This window comes from Typha latifolia, chromosome 5 (assembly GCF_019914945.1).
Source record: "Typha latifolia isolate L0001 chromosome 5, TyphaL0001v2, whole genome shotgun sequence".
Classification (NCBI taxonomy): Eukaryota; Viridiplantae; Streptophyta; class Magnoliopsida; order Poales; family Typhaceae; genus Typha; species Typha latifolia.
In genome coordinates, this window is record NC_133090.1 from 11,433,248 (window position 1) to 11,451,067 (window position 17,820).

The 17,820-nt window shown below is 36.2% G+C and overlaps 3 protein-coding genes across 9 annotated transcripts; all 3 read left to right on the forward strand.

Annotated features, from left to right (window-relative positions):
* The first annotated feature begins 136 nt into the window (after window positions 1-136).
* Window positions 137-6,823, forward strand: LOC140789414 (probable protein phosphatase 2C 36). 2 transcript variants are annotated; one of them, XM_073139105.1, is made up of 5 exons: window positions 181-659; window positions 1,358-1,725; window positions 4,928-5,164; window positions 5,894-5,952; window positions 6,032-6,823. In XM_073139105.1, the coding sequence occupies exons 1-5, from the start codon at window positions 380-382 to the stop codon at window positions 6,048-6,050; spliced, it is 963 nt and encodes a 320-aa protein (XP_072995206.1). In that variant the 5' UTR covers window positions 181-379; the 3' UTR covers window positions 6,051-6,823. The 2 variants fall into 2 exon arrangements, with proteins under 2 accessions (XP_072995205.1, XP_072995206.1); XM_073139104.1 differs by lacking the exon at window positions 5,894-5,952 and having other exon boundaries at window positions 137-659.
* Window positions 6,824-8,764: 1,941 nt separating this feature from the next.
* On the forward strand, window positions 8,765-12,321 carry LOC140787922 (protein FAR1-RELATED SEQUENCE 5-like). Of its 3 annotated transcripts, none has more exons than XM_073136954.1 (2): window positions 8,765-8,874; window positions 9,620-12,321. In XM_073136954.1, the coding sequence occupies exon 2, from the start codon at window positions 9,746-9,748 to the stop codon at window positions 12,008-12,010; it is 2,265 nt and encodes a 754-aa protein (XP_072993055.1). In that variant the 5' UTR covers window positions 8,765-8,874; window positions 9,620-9,745; the 3' UTR covers window positions 12,011-12,321. The 3 variants fall into 3 exon arrangements, with proteins under 3 accessions (XP_072993055.1, XP_072993057.1, XP_072993056.1); XM_073136956.1 differs by having other exon boundaries at window positions 8,782-8,874; window positions 9,727-12,321; XM_073136955.1 differs by lacking the exon at window positions 8,765-8,874 and adding an exon at window positions 8,962-9,337.
* A 538-nt stretch (window positions 12,322-12,859) lies between these two features.
* On the forward strand, window positions 12,860-16,897 carry LOC140789716 (protein FAR1-RELATED SEQUENCE 5-like). Of its 4 annotated transcripts, none has more exons than XM_073139516.1 (2): window positions 12,860-13,014; window positions 14,107-16,897. In XM_073139516.1, exon 2 carries the CDS (start codon window positions 14,231-14,233, stop codon window positions 16,304-16,306), a length of 2,076 nt encoding a protein of 691 aa, XP_072995617.1. In that variant the 5' UTR covers window positions 12,860-13,014; window positions 14,107-14,230; the 3' UTR covers window positions 16,307-16,897. The 4 variants fall into 4 exon arrangements, with proteins under 4 accessions (XP_072995617.1, XP_072995615.1, XP_072995616.1 ...); XM_073139514.1 differs by having other exon boundaries at window positions 12,864-13,021; XM_073139515.1 differs by having other exon boundaries at window positions 12,868-13,021; window positions 14,062-16,897.
* The last annotated feature ends 923 nt before the right edge of the window (window positions 16,898-17,820 follow it).

Here is a 17,820-nt window from a genome sequence, read left to right on the forward strand (position 1 = left end):
TTCAGGACCCGAACCTTTTAACTTCGAGATGGAACCACCAATTGACGAACAGAGATCGACCAATAGCTATCCCGAGTCACCAAGTTAGTGTCGATTGGCGCGGTCTTTTAATTTTGTAGATTTGGGAAGTGGACGCGTTCGGTAATGGCATTAAAAACTTCCAACCAAATCTTAAACTCCACCAAAAAATTCTTCCCGTGCTCCTCCTGTGCCGCTATCGTGCGCACCTTCTCCCACCTCCCCCACTATCGTGCGCACCAACAAAAAAACCACCTCCCTCCTCGAAGCCGAGAGAGGATTGAGCGCTAGGGTTTCACTTCCATCCGAAGGGTTACGGTAAGGGTGAGGGTTTGGGGTTCCTTGTGGCGAGAGATGTGGGATGCTGGAGTCGTTTATGAGGCTCTTCTCAGCGTGCCGAAGCCCGCCCTCCGGCGGCGGCGCCGGTGATGAATGTCGGGAGGGGCTCCTTCGGTACAGGGACCTCGTCCGATGCGCCGGCGGCGAGTTCTCCATGGCGGTGGTGCAGGCGAACCAGGTGATGGAGGACCAGAGCCGGATCGAGTCCGGGCCTTTTGGGACTTTCGTCGGGGTTTACGATGGCCATGGAGGCCCCAACGCTGCCCGATACGCTTGCGATCACCTATTTCGCCATTTCCGTGGTGAGAAGAAGGCCTCGTTTCTTCTCTTCCAATCTCTTCGTTGCTTCGCGTTTATTCAAGATTTGATCTTTTCTTTGTAGAGATACTAGAGATGATGAGTTCTGTAGGAAAGTTGTTTCGATGAAACCGACTATTTGCCACTAACAACGATTCCGTGTATATATCGTACCAACTTGTAATTTCTTTTGAATGAAATTTACCATTTTCTTCTTATGTCTGCAGTTGCAACTGTTTTGTATAATATTGATTTTTCTTTGGTTGTGTAGAACACGATTGATTTAAGTTGCATAGAGAACATCCTATACTCTCTTTTGCAGTCAGTTGTGCTTAATAGTTGTTGGAATTCTGGTAATTCGTAGAAGAAACTGTCATTTCTCATGAAGATTTTGAATATAAATGGTATGAACTCGTAATAATTTATATTGTAACTTAACTAATTTTCTTATAGATTGAGATGCGTCCTTTTGATATTGTACCATTTTCTTATTTGTGTGGTTGCAATTGATTTATGTTACAGACAGTACATCCTTTAACTCTGTTTGCAGTGTCTTGTTGCATGAAGCGTTCAATTAAATCATATTTGTTTATGCAATGTGTTGTTATAATTTATAAAAATATGGCGCTGCATCATGATATGAGCTTTTTAATTTGGGTATGTTTTATTTCTTAAGCCATTTGCTGGTGTTGTGCTAATGCAGAGATTTCATCCGGACCGCAGGGTGTGACATCTGATGGCATCCAAAGAGCATTTTTAGATACAGAGGAAGGGTTCATTAAACTTGTCTCAGAGCTGTGGAACACTCAGCCAGATGTAGCAACATCAGGGTCATGCAGTCTTGTTGGCGTGATTCATCAGAGGACTCTCTACATTGCAAACGTGGGTGATTCTCGTGCTGTTCTTGGGAAGAAGGTAGGAAACACTGGGGAGATTGCAGCGATACAGTTGTCAACTGAACACAATGCTAATGTGGAGGATGTGAGGCAGGAGCTCAAGGCTCAACACCCAAATGATCCACACATTGTTGTTCTTAAACATGGAGTTTGGAGAGTCAAAGGCATCATTCAGGTCAGTATAGATGGGCAAGTTTTGTTGCTAGATAAATTCTATGCTGTTCTGTTCCATTAACTATTATTGATTGTATGTTCATAACCTCCGACAACTTAATTATTTTTGTTGCACAATTTTTGAGTATGATCTGGGTAAATGTTTTTAAGATCAATTACCTTTTCTATTTCACCTTGAGTTAAGTATCACCATTAGTCAGTACTAGCCTAATATGATGTTCCAATCTTGAGTTGATCCTGAACCTAGCTTAAATTCAAGCTTGACTTATGTTCACTTTATTGGAGAAATCAATGTATAATTTAAGCATTGCTTTTAGATCCATTTGAAAATGGCTTGAAATCAAGATTGAATTGAAACTTGATGGTTCAATATTTTGCCTTGAGAATTTCAAGCCAAGCTCGATAGGATCTTGTAATGATAAAATTTTTTCATTACACCTTTTACATTTGAACCATTCCTTTATAAGAACATCTCCAATCGGGCTCCAAAACTCCAAATTTGGAGCCCGGTGGAGCTCCAACCGAGCTCTAAATGGGACTCCAAATTTAGAGCTATGAATAGTGAGGCTCCAAATTTGGAGCCCCACTATGAAAATGGAGCTGGGCTCTATTTGTCATATCAACTTTTTGAAAATGCCAAAATTGCCCAATAATTGTTATATTCAATAATTATAATTCCATTTATATTCTTTGTTAAATAATTTAGTTAGTTAAACTGAGTATATAATTAGTTTTACTAATCGGTTTTTAACAAAAATAATACCATTGGAAAGGTCTCATCGAGACCTTTAAAATGAGTCTAATATTAAATTATTTTTGAGTTAATTTTAATTTTAATTTTTTTATTATTTATAAAAATGAGTCTAATAAATTATGTATCCTAAAATATAATTACTCAAAATTATCCCCAATGTAAATATTAAAAATTAAAATATATTAGATATGAAATACATTAAAAATGAAATACATCAAATAAAAATTATATTAAAATTTATATTCCTTCATTCCCGTGCCTCTTCCATAAGTGTTCAATTTGTAGAAAAAACAATATTCATTTTCAAGTCGGAGATTCATCGCAAGAAGGTGGACACAATCAAGAAAGAGAAGGTGGCTACGGAACCGGAACTGGTGGCTACGGAGATGACTTACCAGAATATTAAACATCTATTGCTTTTATTATGTTTGGTTAATTTCTGCTTATTTTAGGTAATGCAATTTTGATATTTTTAGTTAATGACATGTAATGCTTATTTCGATGTTTATTTCGTGTAATGTAATTTCAATACGTTTAATTAAAAAATTAGTAATTTAAAATTACTTCTAAAACTATTGAATATTAGTCTTATTTTAAAGATCTCGATAAGAGTTTTCTAACCATATATTTTTTAATAAAAAATAATAACGCTAAGATGATCTATTAAATAATTTAAAATAGCTAATATAATAATATAGATTATATTATTATTTTAATATATATGGAGCCCGGTGCATTGGAGCCTTTGGGCTCTTACTCCATTTTTGGCTCCATATTTGGAGCCTTTGGGCTCCAAATATGGAGCAAGCATTGGAGATGCTCTAAGATGAACTTCAAACCTTCTCATCATCTCCCATCTTAGTTTTTTCCCTTTGAGTTAACTGCCCCTTCTACTCTTGGTCTGCAACCTCTCATCTCATGCTAGCACAATCTCAAATCTTGTTTGGAACACTAGTTTCTCACTGTATGATACCCTTATTTGTTTAGGAGTTTTTTTTTCCCTTCCATGAAAGTCTGTTTTTGTTCTTGTAAGGAGATTTAAATACCTAGAAGTTTATACTATTAGAGAAAAGAATGGTACAGGAAACTGTAGAAGAAAATATATAAAGTTTGAAGCACCGCAATATAAGTTAAACAAAAACTTCATGATGGTGAAGTCTAGGTCACAGTTGATTATTCATTAATGCCAATATCCTTAAGGGTAATCTTGCTATGTGGCCGGTCAAGGTACCATATAGTGCATATGTGGGTGTTTGATGGCTATGCAGGGATATGGCATCCATGATTACAACAATTAAAATGCATTAGATTTGGTTAAAATATGAGAGTATGGATTATGTAAAAGGTTAAATCATTAAGTATGAATGGTTAAGAAGAGAATGCAAAACCTTTGTTGGCCTACTTAATTTTGTTATACCAATCACATCAAGTCTATCACGTATCACTTAGAGGGAGAGTTGAAGGTTGACATCTGAGTGCTCACTGACAACAGACACTATAGCTAATCCAGGTGAAGGTAAACCTGTTCTGTCGATTATTGCTCTAATTCAAAAGGGAGAAGTACACAGAGGAGTTTTGCTAAAGTTGTTTATTATAGTAACAAAAAGTCTAAATATAGGCAGGAGGACCATAAGGATGATGGAGAGTCCAAATTTTAGGTGTCAGCACTGTCATTCGTCTTCCACAGTGCTAGAGAATGGCTGGTCAATGGATTGCCACTATCCAGTATAGGCTTCACTGTGGAACGAGCACAGAGAAGTCTTCCGCATTGTTAACAGAGACTAGCTCTCTAGGAATATGCAATCTATTTTTTTTAAGGGCATGTAATTACAGTGTATAATTGATCTATTTAGAGACTGTTGTGTCTCCTTGTTATGAGATATATAGAGGATAATTGTTAAGCTATTCTTTTCCCATCTTATTTGGTAGCTTTAACATTTACTATTATTCCATGGCAGTTCTTCGCAGACATAATCTGAATTCGTTACACTATTAGTTATTTAATTTGTCTAAATCATCAATTAACAGCAATATATACCCATTTTATGGTTTTTTTTGTAAAGTATTAAGTGATATGTATATGATCTACCTTCATAATTTTTAATCATAGTTTACCCTCTGGCTGGAACAATTATTAGTGCATTTTGATTTTGGTTCAAAAAGGTTTAAGCACCGCATATGTGATCACAGTGTTGTACTTAAAGGGCATATACTCTTGTGACTTGTAGGTACCATTTGGATTAGGGAATGTTTGTGTTGGCTGCTGATTTAGTGGAAAATAGCTTTGTTGGTTTAGCTGTACCTTTTATAGTGGTTTGTATATTACAGAATGAGGTTTTGCCGTTTTGGTCTTTACTGCGAAGAAGTATAACTTCTAATCTGATGTTGATATTGATACCCTTGTCTTGTGAAACTTTTGTGTCCAATGCTTTCTTTGGATGCATTGCAGGTATCTAGATCTATAGGTGATGCATATATGAAACATGCCCAGTATAACAGGGAACCAATCAATGCGAAGTTCAGAATTTCTGAACCCACAAGCATGCCTATCTTGACTGCCAATCCATCTATTCTTTCTCACCATCTTCAACCAAGTGACTCTTTCCTCATATTTGCTTCAGATGGCCTATGGGAACACCTAAGTAATCAGGAAGCAGTTGAGATTGTTCACAATAATCCAAATACAGTAAGGCTCCGCCACATTTAAATTTTTCTTTCATTTCAATCTATTTTTGTTTTCTATTATGAAAATTTTCTTTTCATGTTACATTTTAGTCTTGCACTACTTTGTTTTCTTAAGGATGCATCAGACAATTTTCTCTTGATGGCAATAGCATCTTGACATTCGTAACATAAACAAGGACATATGGATTATTATATAACACAAACACATGTGTGTGTATATACATATTCATGCTAACAATGAGATATACATGTCTAGATAGGGTTGAAAACTGACCAAGATCAGGTGGTTGACCAAACAGGCAAGTACTTGCACAACTTAAATCTCAATTTAACTTTCCAGGGGCTCCAAGTTGAACCCCAGAAGTTTCGGCAAACTTTTATGAAGATCTTCAAGTCCTGGAACTGGTCTATACTTTCTTTTGTAATTAATCTTGGAATTAAAACTACACCTATTCAAGCTTGATTATGAGTCCTAAGATTGAAACTAGTTTCAAGCTAACCTTGATTGAGCCTAGCTCCTCCCATGCAGACAAGAAAGTTTTTTTTTTCTTTGGTTACCCTCATATGCTGTATCAAGTATTATACTGCTCCTAGTAGCTAAAGATGAGCAATTTAAAAAGAAAAGAAAAGAAAAAGAGATGAACAATGAAATTTATAAATAATGGTGGGTTGTTTCCTAAGTGTCATTGCAGTAATGTAATGCAATTTCTTTCTTTTTGCTGCATTCCAGATTTTTTGTTTTGCTATACCAGATTTCATTGACCACTCGATCGTCTTCAATCATTATTGGTGGGTTATTGCTCTAACATTATTCTTAGTTTATGTGGGCATGACTTTTATTTTTTGACTGCATGCTTATTTGATGCAGGGAAGTGCCAGAAGACTAATAAAAGCTGCTCTCATTGAAGCAGCCAGAAAGCGCGAGATGCGGTATTCTGATCTTAAGAACATTGATAAGAAGGTTCGGAGGCATTTCCATGATGATATAACAGTTATCGTCATATTTCTGAATCATGACCTAATGGCTAAAGGCTGCAAACAAGGGCCTCTTCTATCGATCAGGAGTGCTTTGGATCATTGATTACACATGAATACATCATGAACCGGTTCACACAAGATGGAGAAAATAGCTGTCATCAACATCTAGACAGACAATAATGAAAACTATACTTCATAGAAAAATGACTGCTTGCTAAGTTGTCTCGAGCTTTTTGCCTAACTCTGGTTCAGGATAAACATGGATAGTTCCTTTGGTTCTGTGATTTGCACGGTGTGAATAGCGTTTCTTAAGTTAAGCCAGTTTTATTGCATTCATGTTATTACAATTTTATTTCTTTCGGACATTAGGAATGCTTGCAAGTTGGTTATGTAGGAGCTCGGTTTCTGTCCGGGCTGACCTCGTGTGGGTTGTTGGGGTGACCGTTGAATGCACGCTGACATATAAGTCACGCATTTGATGGTTCTGATCATGTCTAAATGTAGATAGATACAAGGTGACCACTAGATGTGACAGATGCAATTGGAGCCATCAGATGCGCACATGGCCCAAATTGAAACCCAATCTGGTTATGTAGCAAGATGAATATTTTGGAATGTTTTGTGAAATTTTTGTAGGAACTGACATTTGAAATCTGAATTGAATTACCACATGCGCCCATAACTTGATCTAGGTAGTAGATCTGTTTCTGTTGCAATTGTGAAAACCCCAGCTTCTTAGCTGCATGCAGTATGATAAAAAGATGAAACTAAGTTGTATAGTAAACAGCTGGAACTGTATAAGATTTTGTTGCAGTATGACTCAGGTAATAGTCATTAGCGTCTAGAACTTTAGGCCACTGATGTAGTTACTTTCTACATTACTCGCAATCTCTTTTCGGATTATGATGCTTTTGGATAAGGAAGGCTGGTATTTGACTAACCACTGAGGGAAAGAATTGTTATGCACTTTGATTCATCTAAGAGAAGACTTTCTTGGAGTTCTTCATGCTATCTTTTCATTTCATTGATCTCTTTTTGAAGAGCCATAACAAGTATAAAAGATGGAAACATTACAAGAATTTTATGGCCACTTTGTAGTCTTAAGATTCCACTAGAATTTATCTTCTTCTTTATTTTAAAAGAAAAAGAAATTGTCTTTCTTCTAGTTTTATCAACTATGAAATAGATCGGTAAGGAAAGCCAAAGAAGAGAAACATGTGGCTGATCTCAAATCTACAAGTATATTTAGGGCAAATCACCATATCATGTGAGCATTAACAAATCTTATTTCCATATGCAAGGCCAATTAAAACCGTTATTACTAACCTAATTGAATTGAATCCTAGCTTTTTCGAGTCCTTTACGGCGGAACACAAGCTTGAGAGCTAACCTATTGCATCCTCTTTTAGTACATTCGATGATTCTAATTATACGGTTATATTTAGTGTTTCTTAGACTATTAGTATTTGCATTCAAGTGTGATCGGAATTGTTAGATCTATATGATTTAAATATTGATTCTCCTACAGTAATTACTTAGTCTGATCGGAATTGTCAGATCTATGCGATTTATATGTTGGATGCACCTACAACAATTGCTTGGTCTTAAGAGGATTTTAAGGAGATGTTGGATTGTTGGAGAGGAGGTTGGGTTTGTAGGAGATATGTTAGTATGCTTTCTGCCATGCCTTGTCATTTGTCAACCATACCCTTTTAATACCATCTCATGCACATTGGAACTTAGAAAGGCTAAAGAATTACACCATGCAATGAAAAGAGAGTTTTTAACCAAATTAGATTTATTTTAAACCTTATCTAAGCATTTTTTCTAAGTAAAGAACTTCCTAAACTAAGAGATATAAAACATTATCTAAAACGTTTCAACAAAAAACGCTAATAATATTAGTGTTTTAGTTACGGCTACAATAAAATAGACACATTTTGATATTTAAGTTTGGATTGATCTACTTTCATAAATAAATTAAAAAATAAATTTATTTTGGTTAACAATTCATGAAAAGAAGGAAACAATTTCAGGAACCCTTCTTCTCGAAAGTTAGAGGTATCATATGATGCACAAAGATGACCATGATGTTGTCTGCTATATGATTCCGGTGATCAGCAATCCTCCATTTTTTACATGATCAATTTTTTTTATCTTTCGTTCTTACGTTCTTTGTTTCCTGTTCAACTTCTTTGAAGTTATATAACAAAAGAGTCTGAGAGATGATTCACGTTTCATGCATTCTTATTATTTTCCAGAGTTATTAGATTCTTTGTTGGTTTTGAGATAAATTTTTCCAACTCGCAAGGAATCGTAATTTAAAATTAAAACTAAATTCATTAGCAACAATGTCGTTCCTATTAAAATGTCCCGGTGGCTATTTTTTTTTTTTTTTTTTTTTGGATAAGAAATAGTAGGAATTTTGGTATTCTAAGTAAACTATAAATCGTTAGTAAGGATTTCATCATAATAATTAAAAAATAAAAATGCATGATTATTTCTTTTGATTTTTGTCCATTTATTTGAATTTTAATTTACTCTTAAGACTTCAATTAGTGTTGTTCGGAAATCAACGGTCGAGATCGGGGCAAGTCTACGGTAGAATTACGCCCGCGGAGCAGCATAACGCACAGTTAGGGCCTTCCTTGGGCTTCGAATTCGAGAGAGGAAGTGAGAGGATTTGGGAATTCCGAGATCCTCGTGGCGTTTTTGAGGAGCAAAATGGAAAAGGTCAGTTCTTATGGTAATTTTTGGTTGCCTAGTATTTGTTTTTCCCTTATGATTAGGAATTATAGAGTGATTTGGTGCACTTCTCTTCGATTCGGTGGCGAAATCGTGGTGCTTTTTAGTTATCAATTTGTACTTGTAGATGCCGGGTTCATTCCTTCTTTTTCTTCTTAGCTTTTTTTGCTTCCATCGGCGTGAAACATTTCGTAGAAACTGAATTGGGTTTCCGATTAATTGCAAAAAATCTCGGTGGGTTGTGATCTTGGTTGAAATATTCAACTTGCTTCGATCATCTTACAATAAACTGTATATACCCGTGTAATTGTATGGAGGAAATAGGTATTTGGGCAATTTCCATGTCATGCCAACGAGTGGAAATGGCATTGATACTGGAGGGGTTGCAATTGGAGTTGTGGAGTTCTCAAGATCTACTGTGCAAATGCTACTTGATATTATGAATTTGATGGTATAATGGATCTATGTTAAATAACTCGTTACATTGTGTGGAAAATATTATGTTACAAGAAACTGTATGATTTTTTGTAGTTGTTTTTAGACGATATCCTGCTTTCTTTTGCTCAATTAGGAATATGTATGCCTACTTGTATGTGCAGGAAAATATCAAATAGTAGCCTTGAAAATATTGGACATGAAAGAGAGAATGTGAAATGGGGGTCAATGTTATAACTTATAAGTACTTAAGTAGTAAGTTTCTTGCTATTAATTGTCTTTTATATAACATTTTCAGGCTTATAGCGAACTTGGAAGCTGATTTTGTTCATTCATGTGAAGACAATCTTGCTTGTTGAAATGTCGAAGTGATGAGTGATGAATAATAATGGTTGATTACTGCAGATAAACGTGCATTGACAGAATGTCAATTTCTAAAGAATGTGATTCTGAAGAGAAGGCTATGTCGAATGCATCCTTAACTTCCAAGAAGATTGATTCTAGCTCCCAACATGTGGTAATAAAAGAAGCTAGTGAGACAGATGACTCAATCAAGGCTATCAATGTGACAAATGATTTGAAAGAAGATAATAATGCCACAGATGTATCATTGGAAGACACAGTCGTGACAGATGGATCCGGAAAAGATATCACTTGCATGGATGAATCACTTGCTCCTGGGGCAGTTGAAAATTCACAATCAGACCCTAAGGTTGGTATGGTTTTTCATTCAGAAGAGCAGGCATATGGTTTTTATAACTCATATGCTAAGAGAAAGGGTTTCAGTGTCCGGAAAGGTCATCTCTCTCGAAGAAAAGATGGGAGCATACGAGATAGGCATTATGTATGTAGCAATGAAGGTACTCGTCAAGAGCATCGTACACATGTCACGAAGAAACCTCGTCCACTTGAGAGAACAAATTGTTTAGCTCGTATCGAATTCAAAGTGAACCGTGATAATATTTGGGTTGTGAATAAATTCTTTGATGAACATAATCATCCACTTGCAAGCCCAAATAAAACACACATGCTAAGGTCACACAGAAAGAAATTGCCTGTTCAACGTGCAGTCTTTACTGAATCAGATTATTACTATGGAGTAAAGCCTGCTCCAGTGCAGGAATTGCAGATGGAGGAGTTCCATGTTGCAGAAGATGTAGGAATTCTTTTAAAGAATCAAAATAATTGCTTGAGTTCAAAAAGATTGAGAGATCTTGAGAAGGGAGACACTCAGTTCCTTTTAGACTTTCTGAGAGTTAAGCAGTCTGAGGATCCATCATTTTTTTATGCTGTACAGCTGGATGAAAAGGAACGACTGACTAACTGCTTTTGGACGGATGCACAATCGATTATTGACTATGCATACTTTGGCGATGCAGTCTCCTTTGAGACGACGTATCGGTCTAGCAGGTTTGACTTACCCATTGCACCATTTGTTGGCGTTAACCATCACAAACAGATTATTATATTTGGTGCTGCTTTATTATTAGATGAAACATTTGAATCTTTCATGTGGTTATTTAAGATTTTTTTGGCTGCAATGTCTGGAAAGCAACCAAAAACAATTTTTACAGATCAGTCTGCTGCAATATCAAAGGCAATAAGTATGACTTTGCCTGATTCATGTCATCGACTTTGTTTATGGCATATACTTCATAATGCTTCAAAACATGTTTATAGTGCATTTGGTCGTGAACCGACTTTTCAGAAAGAGTTTGAGGATTGCATTTATCAAGGTGGTTCAGAAGATGATTTTTGTAAAGGATGGGATAACTTGATTAATAAGCATGGTCTTTCCAGTAGTTCATGGTTAAATGACTTGTTTTCTGCTCGAGAGAAGTGGGCTTTGGCCTACCACAATAACATGTTTTGCGGTATTATGACAACAAAACAGTGGGGTGAAAACATGGACAATTTGTTTAAAATACATTTCTACAGGAAATTGCCTCTGACTAAATTTATGGTTCAGTACTTTAAAGCATTGGTTCAACTTCGTGAGATGGAACTTCTTGAAGATTATGAATCAAGGCAAGCTAAACCAGTTTTATTGGTTGATATACCCATGCTAGCTGAAGCAGCTCAATCATATACAAGGACAGTTTATGTGGATTTTGAGTATGAGTACAAGAGCCAACTTGCTTGTGTATGTGAACCTGTTGCCTCTGATGGTTCCACAACGTACACTTTCAGAGTTTCTGTTCCCCAAAAACAGTGCAGTGGGCTTGTTAGCTTTAACCACTCCAACGCTACAGTTGCTTGCAGCTGTAAAAAGTTTGAGTCCTCGGGCATTCTGTGTATGCATGCCTTGAAGGTTCTTAATAACAATAACATTCTTTACCTCCCATCTCGATACATATTGAAGAGGTGGACAAAGTATGCTAAGGATGAGACAGAACCTGGTAGGAATCACCCAGTTGTAGACAACATTGTTGGAGAATCTTTAACATTGAAATATAGCCGTGTATGCCACAAAGCAGTCGCTGTTGCAGTTAAAAGTGCTCTCTCCGGAGACGCACTTGAAGTTCTTGAGCATGGACTTGATAAAGTCATTGAGGAGATGGAAAGTTTATTGCATACTATTCCTTTCTGTAAACAAAATGAAGACATGAATGTTGTTGATAACATACCGCAGAACCCGCTAGAAGCTAGCAACATCTGCTTCGAGAACTTTGATTTTTCTCCTAGATGAGCTTAACCTCTGTCTGGATCCTGCTGGATCTCATCTACCTCACATGAAGAACAAAGTTCATTGTTTGCTTGATTACTCGGATCAATGCATGCTATGTGCGTTTTCTATAGGATCTATGTAGCCTCTAATACATTGTCTAATGTGAAAATATGTGGGTTATCTGCTAACATGTTGAGATGACCCTGTAAATAGCAAAATGTGATATGGGCAATCTATGTAATGAATGCCAAAGGCAGCTCTTTTGTGCCCTTTTTATGTAGAGTGCAGTTCTTGACACTCATTCCCTCTTTAAGAGATGTTCTTCCATGCAAGCACTAGGCTGTTCATCTTGAGCAATATATGCATGTGTCTGCTACTTGTCATTACTACTATGTCCATCAATGTTTAATTGCATAAAGGGATTTTTGGTTGAACGAGCAGCATAGGGTTTTTTTGATTTTCGGATTCAAAGTTTCAAACCATAGCTTACTTATTTATTTAACTGAGATACTATTAAATGAGTTTTTGACCAAAATAAATTTCCTGAGTATTTTTTTTAATACTTTGTCCGCTTATCAAAGTTATTACCAAAGGAATTCTAGAGTCTCTTTTAGTCGGCTCTGCTATTATATCATAAGTCGGGAGCCGTTAATAGTTCAGCAAATTCACTATTACATAAAACATTGAATAATTTAATATTTTATTAGAAGAAAAAAAATTACTATATTTTTTTTAAAAACTATGCTAAGTATATTTTTTTAACCAAGTAGAACTGTTCAATAATTCTTTTGGAGACGGCGTTTTACTTTACCAGTACCCTTGCGATGCACGTGCAGAGCACGTGCCATCAGCCTCCATTGGGGCTTAGACGAGGAGAAGGTTCGGGCGAGACCGGCGTTAGGGCTTGGATTTAGCGAGGATTTGGATTTCTCGGTTTTTGCTAGTCTCGATCCCAATCCAAAGGAGAGGGGGATTTCCATTTCCATTTCCATTTCGATCAACAATTCGAACCATAAGGAGGCTAGGTGATAAGTGAGAGTTTGCTTTCGTTAATTCGCTCTTGTATTTACTCCCATTTTAGCTTCATTAGACTCCTTTTTGCTGTTGGTTGTTCCATTTCTGGGAGTCTTGGGTTTTCTACTAAGTTGATATGGATCATTAGACTCCTGTTTTTCTCAATTGTGCCTCTTCTAATGGGTTTTGGTTTCGTAGATAGCTTTTAGCTTTGGAATTTAGATGTTAGAATCAGAATTAGATTTTGTTATGCTATCAGTAATTTCGAGAATATTGATGATAATGTAAAGCTAAATGTTTGGCATGATACATCTCTGTTTACTTGTTTATTCCTTAGTTTCATAGTCATTTCTGCTCGATGGAAGGTTAATAATTGCTCCAGATCTTATAAACAATCTATACGTGAAATTGCTAAATCTTTGGGGAACTCGAGAAGATCAAATGCCACAAATTCTGCAACTTAAAGCACAGAATTGGTAAAAAGTTCAGGCTATCGTTGTTGTTTCTGTCATTTGGTGTATTATTATCACCATAGTCTTGGACTCCTGGTATTTTCTTGGTAGCCTTCATAGTCAACTATAATACTCGAAAACTCCTACTTTTATGATTTCTTATTCTTAAGCAAACAAGTAGAACCACCAATTGGTTTGAAAAAAGTAATAAGAAAACTTTATACATGGAAAGATCTCTAATGGTAAATTAACTACAATTCTGCAACACAGCTATACAGCAAATACAACAAACTTTTATATTTCATATGTGGGCAGGTGTTTTTAGGATCTTTAGGTTAGTTCTCTTATCGACAGTGTATCAATGTTTAAAAGTGATTCACTGTAAATTACATTTGTATATCTATGGAAGTGAATACTCGTTCTTTAACTTTTGCCTGGACTTGTTCACTGATTGTTCTCTTGGTTCAACAGCTGTGTAGCAATTTTCTTATTTCTTGCTTTTGTTTCTTATGAATTATTTTAACAACTTTTCAGCATCAAGGCTTCAGAATATTATTTATTGATTTTGACAATTGTTTTGCTGAGACTGTTTCGTTGTCTCTACAGCTTTTAGTTCATGCTACTAAATATATGTACCAACTTCCGTCACAGGATTGTTCTCTTAAAGTGCATCTATTGGATTTTCTTCACTGGTAATTAATATGGCCAGCTGATTTTTTGTTGAAGATATCAAAATATTTTTCTGCAGTAAAGAATTTATTGAGGCACAAATGAAATGTCAACATCCAAGCAATGTCCTTCAGAAGACAACTCTATATCAAAGGTATCCCCAGCTTCCAAGAGTTGTGATGTTGTTGATAACTCTTCTTTCCTTAAAACCACGAATTCCGTAGATAGATCAGTGGAGAACAATAAAGGTGATGGATTAAATGCTCCAGAGATGATTGACAAATCATTAATGGAGCCAAAAATTGGCATGGTATTTTATTCGGAGGATCAAGCATACAATTTTTATAATTCTTATGCTAAGAGAAAAGGATTCAGTGTGAGAAAAGATCATCTTTCTCGAAGGAAGGATGGAAGCATACGCTACAGACATTACTTATGTAGCAATGAAGGTACCCGTCAAGAGCACCGTACACATGTAGCTAAGAAAGCACGCTCAATTGAGAGAACCAATTGTTTGGCTCGTATTGAATTTAAAGTTAGTAATGATAATGTATGGGTTGTGAATAAATTTATTGATGAACATAATCATCCACTTGCAAGCCCACATAATTCACACATGCTGAGGTCTCATAGGAAGAAATTACCTGTTCAACATGGAGGCAGTACTAATTCAGATGACTTTGGAGCAAAACCAATTCAGTTGCATAAATCTCAGCTTCAGGAGGCTCAGTGTACAGAAGTTGCTGGATTTACCCTCAAGGATCAAGTTAATTTCTTGAATACCAGAAGGATGAGAGATTTTGAGAACGGAGATGCACAATTCCTTTTGGACTTCCTGAAAGCTAAGCAATCTGATGATCCGTCATTCTTTTATGCTATACAACTTGATGAGATGGAACGGTTGACTAACTGCTTTTGGGCAGATGCACAATCCATCATTGACTATGCCTACTTTGGTGATGCAGTTACATTTGATACAACCTATCACATAAGCATGAATGATATACCTTTTGCACCATTTATTGGTACAAATCACCACAAACAAATCATTATACTTGGTGCCGCGTTACTTTTAGATGAAACCGTAGAATCATATGTTTGGTTGTTTAGAAGTTTTTTAGCCGCAATGTCTGGAAGACAGCCGAAAACAATTTTCACAGATCAGTGTGCTGCTATCTCAAAGGCAATTTCTATGGTTTTACCAGAAACATGTCATCGACTATGTTTGTGGCATATACTTTACTTTGCTCGAGTACATCTTCCTAATGCATGCAGTCATGGCCCCAACTTACATGAGTTTGAGAATTTTATATATGATATTCAATCGGAAGATGATTTTGATAAAGAATGGGACAGGTTGGTCTCTTTATATGGTCTTGGTAGTAGCTCATGGTTAAAGCTCTTGCATGCAGATCGAGAGAAATGGGCTTTAGCTTATTTAAGAAATTCATTTTGTTCCATCATGACAGCAAAGCAGTGGCAAGGAAAGATGGACAACCTCTTTAAGATTTACTTTCACAGGAAACTACCTGTTACCAAATTTATTCTACAGTATCTGAAGGCACTAGTTCAACTTCGCGATAATGAGATTCTTGAAGACTATGAATCAGCGCTAACTAAACCAGTTTTATTGGTTGATGTACCTATGCTAATTGAAGCAGCAGATTCTTATACTAGGGTGATGTATCTGGATTTTGAGCAAGAGTACAGGGGCCAACTTGCTTGTCTTTGCGAACCTATAGGTACTGATGGAACAGTTTATACTTTCAGAGTTTGTGTTGCCCAAAAGTTATCTAATGGACTTGTTGACTTTAACCCGTCTGATGCTACAGTCAGATGCAGCTGTAAAAAGTTTGAATCTATGGGGATCCTATGCATGCATGCACTGAAAGTTCTCAACAACAATAACATCCTTCACCTTCCAACTCAGTATTTACTGAAAAGATGGACAAAATATGCAAAAGATGGAGCAATATCTAATGGATATCAGAGCATGGATGATTCTGGTGGTACCAGATCTTTGACTCTACTGTACAATCATGTTTGTCGTAAGGCAATAACTGTTGCAGTAAAAAGTACAGTTTCAAAAGATGCCCTTGATATTCTTGAACAGGGACTTGATAAGTTCATCAAGGAAATGGAAAATGTATTACTAAATGCTCCTTCAACTAGACAAATATGAGAATAGACAAAAGGAAGATGTTTGTTGACAGTATGCAGAAGAGTACAGTCAAGGCAAGTAAAATCTACTTTGATTGGTTACAGTTTGCTGCTAGATGAGCATAACCTGCTATAATCGTCGTTTTCTTTGCTTGCTGGAATACCGTATTCACCTGCATGCTGCTTCACATCTCTCATCCTAGTTCATTGTACATTTCTCTTATGAACATGCGATATATGTTATATTTCATCTTGATCAGGTAGAAGGGCATCTCTTCTGGCAAAGCAGCTCTTTTAGTTGTAGGTGCTGGAAGCACCTAAATTCAATCTGATGGATATACAAATAAAGGGAAAAAAATTGCTAGTACCATTCTTTGTGAAACAATTTCTATTCTTGCAATGCAGGCATATGACCAACATCTGAGATCCTTGTCATATGTAAGACAGATCCCAGGTTCTTCCTATTTGTAAAAAATCATAGGTGATCTCGACTGTTTTTTATTTTTGGCGCACGTGTGTGTATGTGTGTGTGGAGAAGTGATCTTGAGCAGTAAACATTATCAGTAAGGCAGTTCAGCAGCTTGCAAATATATTATAACTTAGTGACAGTTTATATGTTTGTCTAGAAACTGGAAATATAATAGCTCTATACATAGCATTTGACTGAAAATTTTCTTCTTTTTTTTGGCAGTAAATACAGATTGATCACTCGACCACATTGTTCTTTTACCTAGACATCCAGATTGTAATGTCTTAAGCTCTTGAGCATAATCTAATCAAAGCATTTTGCTTGATTTAATGCTTATTGTCATTATTGATCCCTTCTCACTGCAATCTACCATAAACATACATACATATACATATACATATATATATATATATATATATATCTTTTGGCTTAACCTTGTGAAAGTGAAACAGTCAATTTAGTATGTCACACTTCCTATTTCTTTCTGCCTCTTAAAAAGAAACATGCTACGCCTGGACACTGCAAACTTTTTACCAAATTGGTGGTATTGGAGAATCTCAGTCTTGAGAAGCTTGTAGAGTGTCCACAAGTCAACAACTTATCATCAATATCCATAAAAATTGACCCTAAATATTTACACAAAAAGGCAAAAAAATGGTTAAAAAAACTCAAAAAAAATGCGCCACATTTGTAAATTTATGTTCTGCAATAAGCTACACCAATTGGGTGTCCTCTTCAATCAAAATTTGGCACAAGAAAGCGACTCCCCCCACCCCAAAAAAAAAAGAAAAGAAAAAAGTGAGAACAGCTATTAACATGTGATCATTAACTAGGCTCATAATGCCCAAGATCAGTCTAGTCTGCTGTGGTCCAAGCCCACTGGAAAATATATCCCACTAAATAAGAACCCTAGAGGACAAAACTATTGTGGGCCACCATGACAAACCAGTAGAATCAAGAATTTATTGCACAAGGGATTAAGTGGATCAGCTGCAGGAAACTCTGGCGGTTGGGGGTACTTGGCAGCTTATTGATTAGCTGCCAGATCATCCCAAAGGAGTAAGAAA